A 19,203-nucleotide genomic window follows, 5' to 3' on the forward strand; every position below is an offset into this window, starting at 1 on the left:
TACAAACACCAAAAAGGGCAGAATATGACCTCTTTAAGAACGTGAAAGCGTTTTATTGTTCACGTTTCTTTTCCAAAGATACTGAGGACACCTTCATTTGGAACAAGAACTTCAAAAAGCATGTGAGATGATCAATGACTTCACTAGCTTCCTCTATAACTTCTTTGTCAGTGCACTTAATTAATACACTTGCTATATTTCCTACTCGTAGGAGACTTTTGATCATCCACATTAAGAAGTTTACCTTGTGGATAGACAGATAAATGTACTTGCACTCTAAACATAATATATGTCTTGTCATATCTATATATTGTTTCAATCGGTGTAAATGCCTCAGATTGCTCTTTGTTAGATGGTTTAGACATTAAAAAGACTTCCCAGACTTCTGGAGGTCTTTATGACTAAACCAAATCAGTGTTTACAGTAGTAATGTCCCAGCAGTATGTTTCATCTCAGAGGCACATACTACCATCTGTAAATGTTTTCCTGTGGGTTTTTTTGGGAGTCGATGGCTCTTTTTCTGGACTGAAGCGGCCCTAAGGGGGATGGTTCTTAATCACACAGTAAGGCTCCGCAGCAGTGGCAGGTAATTGTGGGGAGGCTTAATTAGTAATAGCAGGAGCTAAAAACGCCTCTTAGACTGTAGAGGAGTATTTTAGGGTCGACTCTCAGCAACATACTGACATCCTACCCAATGATTTTAAAGTGATGCTTTTTGTTTAAATGATTGCTCTTTCTGATGATACATGCAAATATCAATAACCTGGTTCCTTATTATAAGTCAACATTTGACTTTATTCAACGTGTCATTACAGCACTTCACACTACTTTTAGCTTTACCTATGGTTGTGTCACATTCTCCCTTGTGAGAAAATCAGCTGTGCAGAGGTCACTGGGTAGTCTGGTTATGGTGCTTTCATACATTCTGGAGTGAGCTGAATGTGTTTCACAGTTTACCTGTTTATGAAACTCCTGCTTCCTGATGTGAGAAGAGGCTCCTTCAGCGGATCACGCCACTTCAAGTATGCAGTGACACAAAAGGGTCTAAGGCAGGAGCTAATCTAGATCAGGTGAATTCCACATCACTGATATCAGGTACTGCAGACAGGAAAGATCAGAGTTTAGAAATGTAGAAATGGCGTTCTCCCGTTCCAAAGCCTGAGAACTACAGACATCAGCATAACCAGCGCCCACACCACCAGAGGAGGCTGTTTACTGTAAACCAAAATACTGCCTTCAAGAAGAATTTTTCTCCGTTTAAAGAATTCAAATGATTGTGTACAAACCTCAAATACCCAGAGGTCCTGTGTCTTCACCTGTACATTTTTAATAACTAGTGTATAACTATTTAGAAACTTTATTCAAGTGGCGACAACCTGACTGTAAAAATGAACATAACTGAACAAAATTGTCATTAAATCAATTCAAGTACTTTCATGAGGTATCTTTCTTAAGTAAAATTTCCTGTGCAGAAACTTCCCCCCCTTTCAGTTACAGTACACTGATTCAATAAGGAGCACATTTTAGACGTTCTTACATTTTACTGTAATAAATCTCTATTGTATGAAGGACTATACTCCTAGTTATTTAATCAATCTAAACATGTACTATTTAATTAATTTAACAACCCCCGAGATAAAAGTGGTTAGTGACATTGTATTATCCTGAATCAAAGTAAGACCAACAAATGTCTTGTTTTACCAACCAACAGGCAAGAACTCAAACATTTTCAGTTTGATCTTAAAATACAAAAAAGGTTCAAATAAAGAAAAGTCGACAATCCCTGTTTTATGAGAACATGATAAAAATTAAAATAAACATTTAAAAAGTAGGGCTACTTCAACCACTACTGTGTTTTCAGCTCACTGTGATAATATTTTATGTTATCCCTAAAAACTATAATTGTGCATATGGGGTTGTAGCTCAAAAGTAAATCAACCTTTTCTAAATCAACCTGGCTCCAATTCCTCCTACTAACCTACTTAATATACATATAATGTAAATCCCCCTCTTAAAAACACTCATACCTATTTACCGGGTGAGCAAGACAGTTCTGCTGCACGACATTGGATTGTTGTTAACGAGGGTTTATGACGTAGCATTTCAGAGAACGGTTGCTGGGCAACCACAAGTTCAAAATTCGGTTTCCGATTCGGAGCTCTGTTGCTAACAAATTAGCAACCTAACTAGTTAATATTTACAGTCTATGGTTTTAATTCACATGGCCTAAATAGAGTTAATGCAAGAAATACAGAAGTGTATTTTGTTTTATAAATTTATAATTATAAATTTTATTTTATTTTTTGAATTTCCCTCGGGATCAATAAAGTATCTATCTAATGAAGGAGGGAAAAGAGCGTTAAAATATCTCCTTTTTCCTATTAAGAATAACAACATATAAAGAACAAATTACTTACCATTGCCTGAAAATAAACTTCTTTGGCCTCCACCATCTCTGAAAACTTAGTTAATACACAAGAGACTCATTTTTTTTTTACTAGTGAATATTCAAGGTCGCTTCTCAGCATCAAAATACAAAAATGAAAAGCACCAATTTCAAGCTTTAGAAATACTAGTTAAGTTTATAACGCTTGAATAGAACAGTAATCATTGTACCTTCCTGTGCCCAGTCTTTCTGCTAAACAATGCTAACAAGTTGCCTGCTCCAGTTTAATACTTGATGTATTGACAAGAAAGAAGGTGGTATCGATTCCTTAATCTATTTAGCTGCCAGCAAAATGTCTATCAAAGTTAGGTTTAGTACCAGAAACACATTGGTGAAGCTGCAAATTGTACTTCATCTCTCATCACCAGCACTATCACTCAATGACGTTGATGTACAAAAAGTTCTGTCAGCCTCTTGTACTGCAGTCATGGCAAATATCTCTTCGACTTCTTACTGTAAGTCTGTTGTTTATCTGGGAAGTAGCAGCTTCCTACAACTGAATTGTGGAATATATAGAAATTTTGTGAGGTCGACTGAAAGCAACATCTGACACACAAACAGATTAAAAAACATCTAAAGCAACTTTAATGTTTTTTGTTTTCATATTTCATAAACAACAAATATCATTATTAGAAAATACAGATAGACAGACTAAGCGAGAGAGCGAGAGATGGGTCCCAAATGAAAAACACCAGAGAGAGAGACAGGGTGAGGTGAAGAGGGATGACGGCAGGAAAAGATGAAGGCTTCAGACGTCTGTCAATCATCAGTGCATCACTGCTGCTTTAGAATGACAGTCTAAGAGCTTTACCTCCTCCTCCTCTCCTCTCTCTCTCTGTTCCTGTCTCTGTTCTCTTTATTCCTCTCTCTTTCCCTCGGCCTCTCTCGTTCTCTCTCAGTTTCCCTCTTATCCTCATTCTCTCTCATCCTCTCTCTCTCCCTCTCCCTTTCCCTCCCTCTGTCTCTCTCCTTCTCTCCATCTCTTTGCCGGCTTTTAACGTCCATTTTTTGTCTCCTCTCCTCTTCCTGGCGCTCCTCTTCTTGCGCTATTTCGTCTCGTCTGCCGCGACGTACATGCTCTCGCTCCTCTAACTCGCGTGCACGACCTTTCCTCTCCTGCCTCTTCTGCTGCTCCTCATCATCACTGTCATCCCCGCCGTCACTCTTTCGCCCCGCACGCTTCTTGTCAGACGATTTCTCCTTCTTCTTTTTGACCTTCTCCTTCTTCTTGTTCTTCTTCTCCTCAGTTTTTGGTGTTTTCTTCTTCTTCTTCTTCCTGTGTTTGGAGTCAGAGTCTGGAAAACATAAAACAAAATAATAATCAGTTATGATGACAAAGCAGGTATTAAGCGTGTCAAAAAGTGTAAGAGAAATAAAAATGGGTGTACCTGAACTGCTGCTGGAGGAGGAGTCTGAGGAGTCTGAATCGGATTCACTAGAGGAGTCTGAGGAGGAGTCAGATGAGGAGGAGGATGATGAGGAGTCAGAGGAGTCAGAGGACTCCACCTCCTGATTCTGTGTCATGATCATCTTGGGAGCGTTCTTCAAGTGTTCCCTCAACTCATCCCTGAGAGAAATAGAGAAATTTGACTTTTACAAGGTCTCAGCTGAACCCTCAATAACAGAACAGTGACACCCCTGGATATGTGATCCCATAGGTTACCCAATATACTTTAAAAGTATGTTTCAGAATATCTAAATCTTCATTTGGCCCTTACGTCAATCCTCCCAGCCCAATAGAGGTGAAGAAGTTGATGGCGAAGCGAGTGTTCCTCGGATTATCTCGAGGAAAAAGACCTTCAAAGAACGGCTGCAGAGTCCTGGAAAACACACACACACACACACACACAGAGAGTTTGAACTTTAATGACCTTTGACATTCCTCCCACATGATACATTCTTCAGATGTAACAACATTTCTTCAATTTTCTTCAGTTTGTCTTTTAAGAATTGTGTGCTTTGACCATTATTGGATCAACAACCTGAAACCAGCTGACAATAACAAATGTTTTATAGCTTCTTTGACTAAAACTCAGGCTCTCTGACTTCTTGTGTTAGTCTTAATCTATGCATCTTTATATTAATCTATTGTAACTTCATTAAACTGGTGTTTATATTTACCGTCCTTTACAGTAAAAAAAAGTCTCATCCTTGATTACAGACCTAAAACCTAAAAGACATGATTAATTGTGTCTGTGTGTTTTCTTACGGGTCTTTGAGTCTCTGGTTGAGTCTGGGAAGGCCCATATAGGCACAGAGCTCCTGGAAAAGGATCTTCACAAAGATCCTGCTGGATGACGTTGTTGTGTCCTCGCTCATGCTGACAGACTCCAACACCTGGTCGAGAGACACAACACAGACAGGGAGAGAGAGAGAGAGAGAGAGAGAGAGAGAGAGAGAGAGAGAGGAGGAACTATTAATGACTAGGAAAATTAGACAGAAAGAATAATTACTTTCTTGTTGGTGAAATGTGAGTATAATGCAACTGAAAATGTGTGAAACAGTTTAGTGTGCGTTTGTATCCTTACACTCCAGGGCACAGAGTCGGTGTAGAGCAGATGGGCAAACAGTCGAGCCACATTTCTCAGTTTGTTGGTCTCAAGTCGATGGATTGTCTCGTACTGCTCTGAAAAAATCCCCTCGAAACTCTCCATATACTCCTTCTTCAGCAGGCAGAATCTCTACACACACACACACACACACACACACACACACACACACACACACACACACACACACACACACACACCTAAGTGTTAACTTGTGCCTTCAATTTGTTCTTACAAGATAAACAGGAAACAAACTGAGGCCAGGTCATGTGTCACATCTTCATGTGATGCATATTTTGTTGCTTTAAGTGCTAGCACATGCTAAAAAGATTTTTTTTTTTCAGAATGACCTGCATCACCTGCAGATATTTTATCATAATACATATTCAACAGTTTGCTAGCTCACATAAATAAAATCACAGTCGCTCCCCTCAGCATGGCAGCCTTACACATGCCCACATTACAGCGCTGGTTAAAAGGCAAATGGTGCTATTTCTCCCACTTAGATAAGTCATCATGCTATTTGTTGACTGTGTGCAAATTAATTCAAATTATATAAGAGGAAGATGACAATGATTAGGTTTGGATATTCAGTTAATAAGGTTTTTATTATTGAGTCATTCTTAGTGCAGAGAGTGAATGACAGAAAACAAGTGCATTTTTGAGATCTCTTTTTCATTTTGTGGGAGTTTATGTTCTCATTGTGGTCATTTATGCCTGAGCATTTTAATGTCATTCTTGCAGGACTCCGATTTATGTTAAAATCATCTATAGGCCTCAAATAAATAAGAACCCCTGTTTTTAGTACCGTAATTGGTCTTTGTTCACATTATGAAGCAGAACAACAACATGCATCTACACTGAACAGTAAAAAGTAAAACATGTTTTTGGTGACCTTCAGTAACAACCAGAGACGTTATGATTAAATTGTTTAAATATTGGTCTTAGTCTTATGAGAATCAAAAAAACAAACTTACTATACAAACAAACTCCATAGGCCTCCGTTATATATAAATATATATATATAATATATAAAAATATACAGAACATTTTCTTGAACCCTGAAAACATTAAACCAAAACTATCTGACAGGGTAGCTACTTCTCTTTTTTTGTGCGCTATGGATTGGTTGACCGAACATTGAGCACCCCTTGATAATTACAAGGCTCTTTGTGTGTGTGTGTGTGTGTGTGTGTGTGTGTGTGTGTGTGTGTGTGTGTGTGTGTGTGTGTGTGTGTGTGTCTCACCCCGGCCAGCAGTCCAAAGAACTTCTCATAGGTTCTCTGTTGAGCGCAGCAGTCCAGGATCATGTTACACAGCTCCTTCTGTTTACACAAAAGTCAAACTTTTTATTATAAAAAGGAAATGAACGAATACAACAACAACACAATGTGTACATCAGACTTATCAGTCACAATACAATTAAACTGTGTTAAAAACTGACCTATATTTAAAATGATGTGAATCCAGTGTGGCAGATAGTAAAATCCCAGATGAGGGTACATCCAAGGCAAGACTCAACACTCCAGACTTTGTTTATAGTGTGTGATGTGTAAAGAGCAGCTGTGCTGACGTGTGCTCAGATATCAGTGTCTCACATTACACAAAACATGTTAAATCACTGACCTCGGCCACCTTTCCCAGAAAACATCTTACGGTAAGGATATTCTATTATGCACCTTCTTCATTTAGAGACATTTTGACTTTGGACACTCTTAAAACTTAGTGAGTTCTAACTTTTTAAAACAATTAACCAACCAGCCCACAAACATGCAAAATTATTTAACAAATTAAACAAATCATTTGATTTGACACAATAGATCTGCCAGTTATCTCATCTTTATTCTCTCATTGTCTTCATTGCTTAGCATGTGATGCTTTCATATTTGTTAATGTTGTTGTGAAACTTTGTGATGAAGTTATGTCAGTCAGTGTGACTGAAGCATGTGTCAGAGGATGAGTGTCTTTGAGTTGTGTGTTTGTGTTCCAGCTGTTGTGTTGAGTGATTCAGTCCTGATGCTGATGAAACAAGGTCTGACAAGGTCATCAGCTTTGACCTCAGAAATACACACACACGCAGCTCGTTTGTGTAAACTTGTGAGGACGTTCCCGGTGAAAACAGATTTGGCTGCACTTTACGTCACTGAAATCACTTGGGACTCTGACATGAACAGGTGAAGTCCTGATGCTACAGATGTAACACCTCCAATATCGCCTGTGGCTTATAGATAGATTAATCTAATAGTTTAAGAAAATCTGTCTCAAATGTAAAAAAAATACTAATTAAAAAACAGTACAGATTTGCCAGTTTGTCCAAAACAATCATCAAAACTCAAAGACCAAATAACAAACAATATGAAACAGACAAAACCTGTGAATCCTGACCGTAATTTGAAACATGCCTTGTTGGGCTTCTTTTTTTATTTATTTCAGAAGTATGTAGAAAACACACACATGCTGAGTAAAGCACTTCTGGGAATTATTTTTTATATGTAACCTGTTGGTTACAGGATTGATTTCAAAATACTGTTGACTTTTAAAGCAGTACACAGACTGGCACCGCTTTACTTGTGTGAATTACTCTAGGTTAAAGTAAAAAAAATGTGTATTGATTAAAGTAATCAATTTACGAGAATAAAGCCGTAAATTTACCAGAAAACAGACGTTATTTGAGTCAACAGTTATATAAGAAAAGCAGCAGCAGCCGCCGGCCCGAGGAACATGGAGCATTTTGTGAAGTTACACTTTAGAAAAGGTTTCCCAAATAAGGAAATATTTCATCTTTTGTCACATCAGCATCACATTGTCATACCGTAAGTATCAGGACCCTAAAAAAAGATACTGCCAGAAACTGGAGCTTTGCCAACACATCTCCTCCTTTTCTCCCATTAGTTCAACTATTATTGAGCTTTTTTTTTTTTTTTTTATCAAAATCTTCTGCTTAGCAGTTTGCAATAATTCCACACATTTCAGAGACAGCATTTCTAAATATTTTAAAGGACTTTAAAGATTAACTGACGGTAGAAAATGCTGCCAATGAAACGGCAGCTTGTTTAATTCATCCACACTTCAAAGTGACTGGTATTTTCAGATTCAGCCTCAGTGGAGAAACACAGTCCTCTCAGGTGGAAAACATTATCCTCATTAATGTGTGTGTGTCACTGAAGCCTTTATTACATTAGTCAAGTGTGTGTGTGTGTGTGTGTGTGTGTGTGTGTGTGTGTTTGTACTCACCGTCTGGCTGTCAGGAAAGTCCATCTTGATCAGTTTGTGAGCACACTCCTCAAAGTCCAAACTACAGAAATAAGAAAATCCATCAGTCTTGACCAATTAGTCTATAAGTGTGCGATTGTGAGTTCAGGCATGAAACTGTGTGTGTGTGTGTGTGTGTGTGTGTGTGTTTCTCAATCTGTTTCAGTGTTTCATCTTATTCTCCAAACCTGTGAACTGTTCTTCAGTGAAACCATGGTAACTAGGCTGCACACATAGGCGCGCACACACACACACACACACACACACACACAGAGAAACACATTCCGATAAAACACACACTGTCGGACACACGCAGCTTTAAACACCGCTTTAAATATGAGTCCAAACCCCTCAAATATAGAAGGGTCTGTAAATAACTGCCAAAACCCTGAGAGACGACTGACTCACTGCCTGTGTGAGTTTTTGGATAGGGGTGTGTTATTGTGTGTGTGTGTGTGTGTGTGTGTACCTGGACTGTATAGTGAGGTAGGTTGTGTTATTGTGTGTGTGTGTGTGTACCTGGACTGTATAGTGAGGTAGGTGTGTGTTATTGTGTGTGTGTGTGTGTGTACCTGGACTGTATAGTGAGGTAGGTGTGTGTTATTGTGTGTGTGTGTGTGTGTGTGTGTGTGTGTGTACCTGGACTGTATAGTGAGGTAGGTGTGTGTTATTGTGTGTGTGTGTGTGTGTGTGTGTGTGTGTGTGTGTGTGTGTACCTGGACTGTATAGTGAGGTAGGTTGTGTTATTGTGTGTGTGTGTGTGTGTGTGTGTGTGTACCTGGACTGTATAGTGAGGTAGGTGTGTGTTATTGTGTGTGTGTGTGTGTGTGTGTGTGTGTGTGTGTGTGTGTGTACCTGGACTGTATAGTGAGGTAGGTGTGTGTTATTGTGTGTGTGTGTGTGTGTGTGTGTGTGTGTGTACCTGGACTGTATAGTGAGGTAGGTGTGTGTTATTGTGTGTGTGTGTGTGTGTGTGTGTGTACCTGGACTGTATAGTGAGGTAGGTTGTGTTATTGTGTGTGTGTGTGTGTACCTGGACTGTATAGTGAGGTAGGTGTGTGTTATTGTGTGTGTGTGTGTGTGTGTGTGTGTGTGTGTGTGTACCTGGACTGTATAGTGAGGTAGGTGTGTGTTATTGTGTGTGTGTGTGTGTACCTGGACTGTATAGTGAGGTAGGTGTGTGTTATTGTGTGTGTGTGTGTGTGTGTGTGTGTGTACCTGGACTGTATAGTGAGGTAGGTGTGTGTTATTGTGTGTGTGTGTGTGTGTGTGTACCTGGACTGTATAGTGAGGTAGGGGTGTGTTATTGTGTGTGTGTGTGTGTGTGTACCTGGACTGTATAGTGAGGTAGGTGTGTGTTATTGTGTGTGTGTGTGTACCTGGACTGTATGGCGAGGTAGATGACTCTTCTGAAAGCCACCAGGTTGACCTCCGTTTGATCAAAGATGGTGACCTTTTCATCTGAGAGACAGACAGACAGACGGATCATCAACGAGTCTTTTTGACAGGTTGTTTATCATTTTTTAAAAATTCATGATCACACCAAAAATGATCCCGGTACAGAGATAAATGTGAAGAGAACTTTGAACAGTAAATAGGTTGATTAACTCTCTTTCTTCCTCACAGTCCTCAAACTGAACTCTCCCTCCATTTTAAACTGCAGTATGATCACTTTGTCTCCCCCTTTCAGCAGGGGAAGGAATTACAAAAACGATCTAAACCTGACTCACTTCTCATTTCAGCACTTTCTAACAAGGAAAAGGCCTACTTATTGATTTCAAGGTTTGTTCTGACCATCAATTATTCACATTTTAGGACTGCAATTTCTCTACCTGAGAGCTGTTTCATCTCTTCTGGAGATCAGGATCTTTTTTTTTCCTCACACTCCTTTCAGTTGTTTCCGACTTGAAAGCCATGATCAATCCTCACCGGGTTTAATTTAGTAATTAATTGAAACCATTTGTAAAGATTAAATGCTGCATGTATGCTAACTAGTGCTCTTATTCTTCCATGAATATAATCGCTCATCCCAGATTTGAATCTTTCTATACTTTCCAACTACTGGATCATTTTCTCAAACACTCTCTTGGTTAGTAATCTGGTTTTATACTCCGACAGCTCTATTTTGTAACGTAAACTTTTGTTTTGAACTTTCCTGAAATATTGCAGCTTAGATAACCCTGATTGCATCACAAGGACATCATCAGGGTTATTTTCTCAAATGTCAAACAGCGCTTCTAGAGTTTATATACACAAAATACAAGTGTTTGTGCGGGATTATCAGAAAAATGATGCACATACCCTTAAATTATTCAGAACAGGAAAGAAAACCAGGGCAACTCACCTTCTGCCTCTGCCTCGTTCTCTTCCTCTTCTTCTTCATCCTCGTCACTTCCGTCTCCATCCTCCCCTGAATCACTGCTGCCTTCATCCAGGATTTCTGTCAGGAGGGGACAGTTGATTAGTTAAACTGTGGAAGGAGGGGCAGCCAGCTGGACAGTTCAAGAATGTCGTATTTTGCAGTCTCACCTTTTTTTATGGCTTTGTATTTTTCCTCATTCTCAATGAAGTCGGGGTCCATCTTGAACACATCTGGTTAAACACAAATACACCGTTGTTAATCTCTTATTTTGTGAGAGTGAAGGCCATCACATACAGTCCCCCCTCCCTCTCTCTCTCGGACTTACTCAGAAGGTCCTCTGTGTTGTACTCGTCATCCAGCGGCAGCATGTGGGTGAACTGGTCCTCATCATCCACCAGGTCCAGGCCGTCTGGGATGACTGGGTGGTCTTTGAAACCGTCCTTCCTGATGGCAAACATAACCTCTATCATGTACTGGACCCTCTTATCGATGCTCGACTCATGGAGGACGTTCCTGAGACGCTCGAATATGGCTGAAAAGAGAAAAAAAAGGACGATTTGTTGTAGCTTTCCTGATAACAAATGGTGGTCTTTTTCCCCAGGTTTATGAGCTTTAATGCACAATGTTTTAGTTGTAAATGCCCTGAAATAACAGCAAATACTGAGCAGAGCAATCTGAAACACTCTTAGTGGTAACTGACGAGGGTATGGAACTGCCATGAGAAAAATTTTGGCAACAGCAAAAACCAGTAAAAAGCGATTAGTGGACACAGGTCCCAACAGTTTAAAATCCCCAAACTCAAAACTTTCCATCGACCTAAGAGAGGTTTTGTTCTGTACCGTTTATTCCTCGCGGGGACACCTCGGTCAGTTTGAGTCCACACTCCTTCAGGAAGGCGATGGCGACCTCCACGCTGTCGTCTGTCGGACGCTCCAGTAGCAGCGTGAGCATCTCCAGACACAAAACCTCATGGGCCTGATGGCGAGAGACAGAGAGTTAATCACAGTTAATAAAGGCTAATTCTAACAGTGTAAGAAATCAAACCCTCTTTTGATATCAAGGTCAGACAGCCGGACGTACCACGTTCTGGTTGATGAGATGAGCCACGAACTTTGAGGCTGTCAGGCACTGTTGCTAGAAATCAAAAGACAGACTGGATTTAATACATCATTAACTACTAGTGCTATTCTAGTGCTTAGAATAAAAGCAACTTAAAATGACAGTACATAAAATACACATTTAATTGTTCACGTGTAGCTCTGAGGCTTTTTGTAACACATGTAAGATACAAAGAAATGAACGGAGAGGTTTACACACATTAGCTGTTTGGAGGTCGTTAAAAGTGAACTTTCTTGGGGCGCTGGTGGCGCAGTGGTTAGTGCGCGCGCCCCATGTATGGAGGCTGTCGTCTCAAGCGGGCGGGCCGGGTTCACTTCTCACCTGTGGCCTCTTTCCCGCATGTCATTCCCCTCTCTCTCTCTCTCCCTGATTTCCATCTCTATCCACTGTCCTATCTCTCCACTAAAGGCCCAAAAAGCCCAAAAATAAATCTTAAAAAAAGAAAAATTAAAAAAAAGTGAACTTTCTTACAGCCTGTTTCATAACCAGTTCATCTTGACTGTAAATGTTCGCACTGAACAATAAACTTTTTCTGTGAGCATGTGCTGCCTTTCTTGTCAAACAGTCTTTGATTTTTGCGGTCGGTCGTACAAAGAGATAATCTGAAAATGCTCAGGGAAATAATAAGACGCTTTTTATTTTTTAATCACATTTACTAGACTTAACAGTAAATATACTGTTAATTAAAAATAATCTGCAGATTAACTGATTATGAAAATTAAGTTTGTTAAAGCCCTGACTGTGTGAAACACTTTCTGGGACTGTCAGTTGTTGTCTTGTTGAGCCCCAGTGTCTTTCTGTCTCTGCTCGTTACAATCATGCTGCTTCAGTCAAAGCTGGAACATTTCCATCTGAGTCACAAGGGCCACAAATCTTTTGACATCCTCACTAAAGATTAGGAACAGTTGATGATTGAATAAACTGAAGAGTTGGGGACTATTTTTGGGCTGCTAGTGAAGTGCACTGTTGGCCAAACCCTTCACTCATGTCCCTCAAGACTTTAAAATATATTCTGAAGCATAACTGACAGTCAAGCTAAGTGGTTCTGATGAATGTAAATGTCTGACACGAGAGAAAACAGCTGATTAAGTGTTAGGATGCTCAAAAGTACTTTACTCCACAAAATGACTGCTTAGCAATGTTCTCTGCTTCAACATTAGAAGAGGGGAAAAGCCACTGTTATCCCAAACACTATAGGTACAGGATTATAAATTAAAGGAGGTTTAGAAAGTTGTGCTGTTGGAGTTTTTCCTTCTGTTGCACCCTCTAAATGTAATTTCAATTAAACCTGGAGTATTTTTTGAACAGGAAAGTTTTAGATCTTTTGATGAATAATTTGATTTTATTGGACATTTAAAAGATCAAACCTCAAATGTAAAATAATGAAGTCAAGCTATTTGCAAAATATTTGTATGTTCAACTTCATGTTACTAGATAGACTCTGATACTTCACTCTCGCACAGAAAGACAAGCAGACAGACAGACAGACAGAGGGAGCGACAGGTACCTTGAGGTTACGGCGGTAGCTCTTCCTGAAGTTCAGGATGAGGCGTTTAAGGATCAACTCTCCAATCTGTGGGAACTTGGAGTTGATGATGGAGACGACGGCGGCATAAACATGAGTGAAGATCGGAGACGCTGCCTGAGCCTGCAGCACCGAGCGAGCCAGCAGACCCCTGACACACAGACAGCAACAGGGTGAGCCAGACAGCACAGAAGCTCCACTCTTTCCTGTTCATCCCTCTTAAAAATATGTAAGTGTCAATGTGAAAAACTTTCTGCTTCTTGTTATTGCTCACCTCCCCCTGACGATGTTCTCCTGCAGCAGCTCCTGGATGATGTGGATCATGTTGGACACGTTAACTTTGTTGATGAGACCGTTGATGGACTTCTTCAGAGCCTCCCAGCTCATTCTCTGATAGGCCAGGCTGCAGAGGGGGCGGGGCATCAGTAAAAACACAGATTAATAAATATGTTTATATTTAAGAGATGAATCTCAAATCCAGAATAACAACCAGGTTCATCTGAGCTGCAGGATGAAATTTAAATGTGTATGCAGTTGGGTGTAAAGACTGTTTTACAGCAAAGGTGGTGCTTCAAGTATTTGTGAGGTATTTTATAACAACTGAGTAAAGGAATGGATTTCAATATTCTGATTTTCATGATGTTCACGTGTCATCCATGCTGCTTTGGTTATTCAATCACTCAACTCTCAGAAGTTAGAGCATCCTTAAATGCAGCACACTCCCCTAGTTTCCCACAAAACGATAACGTCATCCAATAAATAAAGGGGGTGAGATTCTATAGGGTGAAGTAATTAAGACAGGTTATCTCTCTTTAGCAGAAGGCTCCACAAAGAATGTTCTATTAAAATTACATTTAAAACCAATCAACAAACTAATTGACAATGTGTGAACAACCTAAAATTATGGATTGTAAACATAAATATATATGTTCAAGAAACAATCAAAGCCCCTCTCACCTGCTCTTGTCTGTGATTTGCTGCTGCATCATGCGAAGCTTGGCAGGTGGGATATACGCTCCTCCCGTCCTCGTCAGGATCGGGTCGATCTCCTCTTTCTTCTTCTTGACTGGCGGCTCTTCTGTTGTGACCGGCTCCCTCTCTGGTTGAGGGGAGGCCCAGCGGCCGTGCCTCCTGCGATCTGCATCAACGTCAACATCCCTTCGTCTGTCGAACCGCCCGCCTCTGTCATCTCTGCGATCATCATAGCGATCCCTGATGGAAGCAGGGGGCAAAAGACGAAATCAAACACTGAGAAACGGATTTTGAACTTCCATTTCTAAGCTTTTAACAATAAGTAAAAACATGTTTAATGTCTGAAACTAATGTGGTTTCTAACACGATTACAAGCCAATCAAAGCTGTGCTCGGTTCTTTACACATGTGTGCTTCCGTTACCTGTTATAGCGTCCTCTGTTGTAGCGGTCCCGATCTCTCTCTCTGGACCTGGATCTGTCCCGACCTCTTGATCGAGACCTGTCTCGTCCTCTAGACCTGGATCTGTCTCTTGAACCTGACCGGTCTCTTCCTCTGGACCTAGATCTATCCCTGCCCCTGGACTGGGATCTGTCTCTCTCTCTGGACTGTGATCTGTCTCTGGACCTGGACCGGTCTTGCTCTTTAGACTTGGATCTTGATCTCTGGACAACACATAAACACAGAGCGCAATTAGGTAGGTCAGGTCACCTGCTGGTGATGGTGAAGGCTGACAGTGCATGTCTTATTATTTTATACGGGTAAATGGTCAAACAGGTATATAGGACACAGCCCACTTCTTACATATTTAACAAAAATGTTAGTTTTATGCATCAAATATTACAGTATTTGGTTAATCCACCTCAAAAACATGTCTTGAACTCAACATTATTCTGTTGCCATGGAAACTAAAACAGCTGACCATCCAACTTTGAGAGATCATATATGCAGAATCACTAAATATTTAATGAAAACAGATATCTCTATCTTTAATCTGAATAATTGGAGGCAGCATTGGGAGATGAAGAGCAGCGACTCGACATAAAATCAAAATAATCGAGTCTTAAAGATTTTTTTAAATACAAACTCACAGATACATGAGGAGAAAAACAAATTATGTATTTGTGATTTAAATAAGAAGCCTCAGCCAGGAAAAGCTAAGCTTATTTAGTGCAATCATTGGAACAGAGGGAGAGCTCTTAGCATGAATTTCTCAAGGGACACATGCTGCTATAAAACCAAAAGCTGACATTCTCACACTTTGCTTTCATATGGATTAAACAAATAAGATACATATTTAGCTGTTTTGAGGTGGCGGGTTATATTATCTTTAGAGACAGCCAGGGTCTTTCCTCCTGTATCCGGTCTTAAATTCAAGCTAAGCCTAATAAGTGTCTTGACTGCATCTTTACATTGACAGGAGTAGAAGAAATTAACTTCTGCAGATATATTCTAATGTAATCTGTAGGAGAGTGGAGACCATGGGGTATACCCAGAAAATGCTGATCTTCTTAAGCTTTTTTGTTGCTTAAGGCATGCCTCAGGATCCCCCCAGGAGGAGCCTGACGGCCTTGTTAAGGAGAGAGGTATAGACTGCCTTCTAAGCCTGTGGTAAGTGCATTACAAAGATTTCCTGCCCTTAAAGACATAGATCTGTGCATTCATATTCAGAATTAAAATGCAGAACCTGTAGACAGGTCAATAAGATTTGAGTATCAGATATGTTCTAGTTTAGCTTACAGACCAAAGTAGTACTGACAAATCACGCTGAAACTGAATTTATTTGAATGCATGGAACAAGTGCGCGTTGAGAAAAAAAGAGATGACACTGAATATGTTAATTAATTTACACAAACAAATATCTGCGATCGACAATCTGACTAGACTTTTGTCTCTTAACTGTAACTATATTCCTGCATTTATTGTTGCTTTCGGATTGTAAACGTTAATTATTAGCAGACAACTTTTTCTGTTGCCAGGATATCCCTTGTCTGATATAAATGTAGAAACTGGTTGTACAGGAAGTCCTAAAATATAAGAAGTTGTTCCAAAAAGACATATTGTTCCTTAGATTATATCTGAGGAGATATGAGATTAGACCTGATGGGGTTTGATGTAGCCCTGGGTAAGAAGAGTGCTGATGCAATAGGGCTGCAAAAAAATATAATCACGTTATTTTGATTGATATTGGGATCATGATTATTAAGCATCACAAGCATTTATCGAAATGGAACACTCTTTTAACTCTTCAACATTGTTAACACTATTTTTTTGAACAAGTGAAAGAATTAAAATGTATAACATAATTATACTGTTTATATATCATAATAATAAATAATTAAAAATACATAAACTATATTCTTAAGGCAGTGATGATGTACCCTTTGGCAAAATATAAAAACAAACACTTTAAAACATTGACCACACATGACTAAAACTATGGACAAAACAAGTGCAACACAGCATGCTGCACAGGAATAGTTTAATCTGGATTAACTTGAGTTCAGGATTGTGGGAATCCAAGATTGTAATTGAAACTCAATTAATTGCCCAGCACTAGTATGCAACATATATATTATCTAATGTAATAGAATATTCAAACACTGAATAACATCAGACTGCATATAAACAGTATATAAACAGCTGCATAAACACATGAAAAACTATAAATATTCATGTAAATTGCTTCTTACTTTGATCTGAGCCACGCTGCTCCTAAGCTTCCTCATTGCTCCATTATGTTCATCCTCATCACTGCTGCTGCTGCTGTCTGAGCTGCTGGAGGCAGGGCTCCCCGAAGCAGGGCTCCTGGAGGAGGGACGGTCTGCAGGACTGGCCTGAGGGGACGGCCTCTCTTGGGGGCTTTTCTCGACCGTGGCAGGCTCAGGGGACCGCTCAGCCACTGGACTGGATTCTTCTTCTGAAGGTCCTGGAAACAGAGATGGAGCAAGTGCAGGGGTGAACATTAAAACTATTGCTTATAGAAATAGAACTACAACAAGAAATAGTAAAGACATGTAGTTTTCCTCACCACTGCGGTCTTTCTGTGCAGGACTAGGACTTCGACTTTTGCCTGGAGAGTCCATCCCTGAAAATACGTGTATAGAATTGTAATTATTTAATACCATCACAGCTCGTAAAGTAAGGCAGACAGATTCATCCATTAATTGTCATCATGATGTATTGAATTATAAACATTGGAGAGCAAATCAAGGGTATCCAGTTTAGTATAAACAATAAAAAAAGAATCAAATTGTCACAGTGGGATTGTGATTTTAAGCCAATCACAACATTGTTTACTCAATAATACAAATTGTTAGGTGGTAGCCTGGATGTGAGCAGCTGTTGTCTTTCCTTTTATAGATCAAGTTGAGCAGTGTGTGTGAGTGATTTTGTCTCTTTTACAGGTTATACTGTTTTTCCTATTTACTTATGTTGTATACACATAACGACTTTCACTCCTGTTGTTTGTTCATTTATTTATTCATTTTTTATTTATGTTTGTCTCGTCAATTTTCATTATTATTATTAGTAATATTTATTGTTATTATTTTTTTTATACTACTAACAAATTTACTTTTATTTTTTCACGCTTATTTATTTATTTTATTTGGTTACTGTATTTTATTTATTTTTTATTTATTATTATTCTTTTTTCTGTGAGTTTTCCAATCTTGCACTTTTATTCTTCTTTAAACTAAGAGGTCTATTTATTGAGTTGTTTATAGGGCGAAGTGATACTGAGTTTTTGAATGTTTCTGAGAAAAAAAAGAAAAATGTTGACTGCATCCCAATTGCACTGTATGTTTTGAACTTGTTTTAATAAAAATATGTTTATAAAAAAGAATAATAATAATACAAATTGTTATTGTCGTCATTTATTTATTTATTTAAAAAAAGAAATAGAAACAGAACCAACTAACCTGCTCTTGTTCTGATAAAAAGGTAAACTTACTGAACATTTTAAATCAGAATTTAAAGTCATAAATATTTCATGTCAGGGTTTTAAAAGGTGTTAAGTTTTACCTGTAGCTCACGTTTCAGGAGTAGCAAACACTAACTTACACGTAGCCAACCATCGATGATAAGAGTTCACTAAAACACGTCAGTTCGTCTAAACATTACTTACATGTTCGTTTGAGACATATGTTTAATAAAAAATAAGCAGGAAAGCATCTTTTGTTATGAATGTCTCGTTTTTATCGCCATGTGTGTTTGGATTAGCTAAAGTTAGCTACTTAGCTAATCCTACTTTAGCCACAGCTAGTTAGCCTACCGATAGGTTATAAGCGAATACCTGAATATTGTCCCTTCTCCCTTACATGAGAGCGATACCTTCTTTTCTTTAGTTCATGTTTTATTTTAAAATCCTCTTACCGTACTGTTTTCAAACTTTACGCCGCTCTGTCAAATCAGCGTCGTTCCTGTAACGGAAAACTGACTACAATACAACACAGATTACATCCGGGTCACAGCATGAGACCCCTTGTGTGAATGCTGCGGCTGTTTTTATGTCGCCCTCTTCTGGTTCCTCCAAGAACTTTGTGTTTTGGTCCTTCATGTTTGTCAGTAAGGATATGAAAAACCTGCAGAAATGTTAAGAATAACACAGACAGAAATATTATTATTTTTTTATGACCAACATTTTTTATTGTTTTCAAATTTTTACAACAGTACAATACCAGACAACAAATGATATAGAACAATACCCAACAAGGGTAACACTATCAATGCAAGACAAAAAAAAAAAAACAGACCTGACAAACAAAAATTATAATTAAGTTAAATTAAATGCAGGAATAAAGCAGGACAAATAAAATATATGTAAATAAATAAAAACGTAAAAAATAAAAATAACAAAATTCCACAACCACAACATGATTATTTCAGATCAGGCTGCATGGACGTGTTAAATTGTCCACCTTTTACAGAAAATTGTGTTTTCATAAGATTTACAGGGGGCTGTCAGCCTACATCAC

At 39.0% G+C, this 19,203-nt stretch overlaps 1 protein-coding gene across 2 annotated transcripts; it reads right to left on the reverse strand.

Annotated features, from left to right (window-relative positions):
• Positions 1-3,008: 3,008 nt before the first annotated feature.
• On the reverse strand, positions 3,009-18,691 carry cwc22 (CWC22 spliceosome associated protein homolog). 2 transcript variants are annotated; one of them, XM_061053135.1, is made up of 20 exons: positions 18,602-18,691; positions 17,256-17,312; positions 16,918-17,153; positions 14,648-14,889; positions 14,211-14,465; positions 13,528-13,656; positions 13,236-13,404; positions 11,690-11,743; positions 11,449-11,584; positions 10,935-11,141; positions 10,777-10,839; positions 10,592-10,687; positions 9,627-9,708; positions 8,230-8,290; positions 6,243-6,320; positions 4,975-5,127; positions 4,656-4,783; positions 4,165-4,266; positions 3,835-4,013; positions 3,009-3,741 (listed from the first exon to the last, which is right to left on the reverse strand). In XM_061053135.1, exons 2-20 carry the CDS (start codon positions 17,308-17,310, stop codon positions 3,254-3,256), a joined length of 2,913 nt encoding a protein of 970 aa, XP_060909118.1. In that variant the 5' UTR covers positions 17,311-17,312; positions 18,602-18,691; the 3' UTR covers positions 3,009-3,253. The 2 variants fall into 2 exon arrangements, with proteins under 2 accessions (XP_060909118.1, XP_060909119.1); XM_061053136.1 differs by having other exon boundaries at positions 18,607-18,672.
• Between the last annotated feature and the right edge of the window lie 512 nt (positions 18,692-19,203).

Source organism: Labrus mixtus, chromosome 13, assembly GCF_963584025.1.
Source record: "Labrus mixtus chromosome 13, fLabMix1.1, whole genome shotgun sequence".
Taxonomy (NCBI): Eukaryota; Metazoa; Chordata; class Actinopteri; order Labriformes; family Labridae; genus Labrus; species Labrus mixtus.

What these genes read in the sequence shown, in the direction of transcription:
- cwc22 (XM_061053135.1), bottom strand. Translation starts at nt 17,310, where the DNA reads ATGGACTCTCCAGGCAAAAGTCGAAGTCCTAGTCCTGCACAGAAAGAC. An exon ending in GAACGAGGCAGAGGCAGAAG is followed by an intron (nt 9,709 to 10,591) that starts GTGAGTTGCCCT and finishes TCTGTCTCTCAG; the next exon opens with ATGAAAAGGTCACCATCTTT. An exon ending in CCGACTCTGTGCCCTGGAGT is followed by an intron (nt 4,784 to 4,974) that starts GTAAGGATACAA and finishes TCTCTCGACCAG; the next exon opens with GTGTTGGAGTCTGTCAGCAT.